The sequence below is a fragment of the Austrofundulus limnaeus genome, unplaced genomic scaffold (assembly GCF_001266775.1).
Source record: "Austrofundulus limnaeus strain Quisiro unplaced genomic scaffold, Austrofundulus_limnaeus-1.0 Scaffold91, whole genome shotgun sequence".
NCBI lineage: Eukaryota > Metazoa > Chordata > Actinopteri > Cyprinodontiformes > Rivulidae > Austrofundulus > Austrofundulus limnaeus.
The window spans coordinates 670606-672639 of NW_013952493.1; the positions used below are offsets into that span (position 1 = coordinate 670606).

A 2034-nucleotide genomic window follows, 5' to 3' on the forward strand; every position below is an offset into this window, starting at 1 on the left:
ATCTGGTGAAAATTTCATGTCATTAGCACCTCTAGTAATATATTTACTGAGAAAAATGGTGACGTGTTCAATACTTATTTTACCCGCTGTATTTCCTGTTTGGTATAAAGTTTCAGCTGCCTGTGGCCTCCTCTGCCACAGTTCTTGTTTTTTCATGAGTCAAAGTCCAGTTTTACACTTGGATTATTTTACCACGCAGGCTTGTTCTGTTATGTGAAGAATATGTCAGAGAGAGAAAAAAAAGTTGTAACAAATATTTGTTAATGCAGCAACAGACTGTGTCAGTCCACTTTTCTGAACAGTCTGGAGTACATATGCAGTTAATATTTTTGTATTTGGCTAACAGAAATGGACAATGAACAGTTAGGGAATCTGGAAGTGTCTGCTAATGATGTGACATTCTCAAATTGGATTTTTTAATTCATAAATGTAAAAACTACCAGGTCCAGACCACAAAATAATACCCTAATGTGTAAAACGGCTCCTCCTGTGACATATAAAATGCACAGAAACAATACATATCTAAGCGTAAAGCTTAAATGTGTCTGGAGAAAAAAAACTAAAGCAGTGACTTATTCACAAAATATTATCCAGGTCTGCTCAGACAAACTCGGGGTTTTCTTGAAGAGGATGAGTGTAGACTTTTCAGCAAAGACCTGTCAGTGTTAGCAGACCAAAAAAAAAGCTGATATTCTTGTAAAACCATGCTCTGGGTTTTTCAGCCTGACATGTTTTATCCCTGAAGGAGCCCGTGACACTGTAGCAATGATGTCATCCCAGATTACCGTCTGCGCCGTGTGGATCGTAGCCTTGAGAGCTGYGCAGCCTCAAGTGGGTTAACGTCTGGTGGCTTCGGCGCTTCAGACTCTCCTCACCCGCYCTGACTCTCTCTCCTTCCCTCTCCTCCCACTCACGTTTCTCTACAGCGGGCTGTTGCAGCAAGGCAGCATCATGGAGGCTGGATGCGTGGTTGCCGCGGTGATTGAGAATGCTGCTTCAGGACCCCAGGGAGAACCAGGAAGTAGTGACGTCCTTGAGGGGTGAGTTGCTCCTTTTTTTYCCCTCCTCTCTCTTTATCTTTCTTCACTTCCATGTCAGCACATTTGGATTATGAGACGACAGTAAGGTGCACGCTGAGAGAGGAGAGTGTTTCTGGTGATGGACTTGTTTTATGCTTATACATGCATTTATGTTTACATCTGAGGGGCCGCAGGAGTAGAAACAGACTCGGTGCAGGTTTCAGCTAAAAACAAAATGACCCAGTTTGAGTGAAACAAAGAGACAAAYTGCCCTCCTTTATCYGCGTCTCTTCAGATTTTACACATCACTGTCTTCCTCACAGATTCACGTTGTGTTTCTGTAATCCGCTGTGTCACTTCAGATCACCTAAATGACAGCRTGTGTCTATGTTCCCAGGTCCTGACATCACCAGACYGAAGCATTATCTAAGCTCCCTCCCATCTTTGTTGCTCGTAAAACTTTGTCTGAAAGGACCTCACCCTCCACTCCACTGAATACATTGAGTCACATTTCAAGTGAAGGTTTTGTGAGCACTCCCTGTGGGTGGATTGGTTTTATGCCTCACTGAATAGATGAGCACTGAGTGTGCATAAAAGGACCCCAAAGCTTTTTTTAAATCACSCTAATTCAGCTGAGAATGTCTATATTTTGCAGACTTGTTCATACCTGACACTGAGGTAATTGATATTACTGGTTCTGAAATTCAGTGGGAGCATGTTTTCTGGGCCACACTGCTGCAATGTCATGATATGAAGCCACTTGATGACTCCTCCCTCACTTGCTCCATCTGGTGGAGTTTTTGCAAAGCTGCACATCCTGAACACATTCAAAGCCTGGAGGTGGCCGGAGTCTCTGCCTGTTTTAATCCCCGGGTCGTTGTCTTTCTGTAGTGATGTGCTGCAGTCAGCTGAGCGGGACAAGGATGATGCCTTACCTCAAGCTACGAACAACCATCCTCCAGAGGATACACAACCACAAGAGATATCCACTGCCATGGTACACACACACACACAC

General features: G+C 43.8%; 1 protein-coding gene across 1 annotated transcript in view; it reads left to right on the forward strand.

Moving 5' to 3' along the window:
- Positions 1-2034, forward strand: part of arhgap32a (Rho GTPase activating protein 32a) — a 32643-nt gene that overhangs the window by 8952 nt on the left and 21657 nt on the right. The window contains 2 exon segments of the mRNA XM_014012430.1: positions 927-1040; positions 1911-2016. Coding sequence (XP_013867884.1) covers positions 952-1040; positions 1911-2016 — 195 coding nt within the window. The 5' untranslated portion in view covers positions 927-951.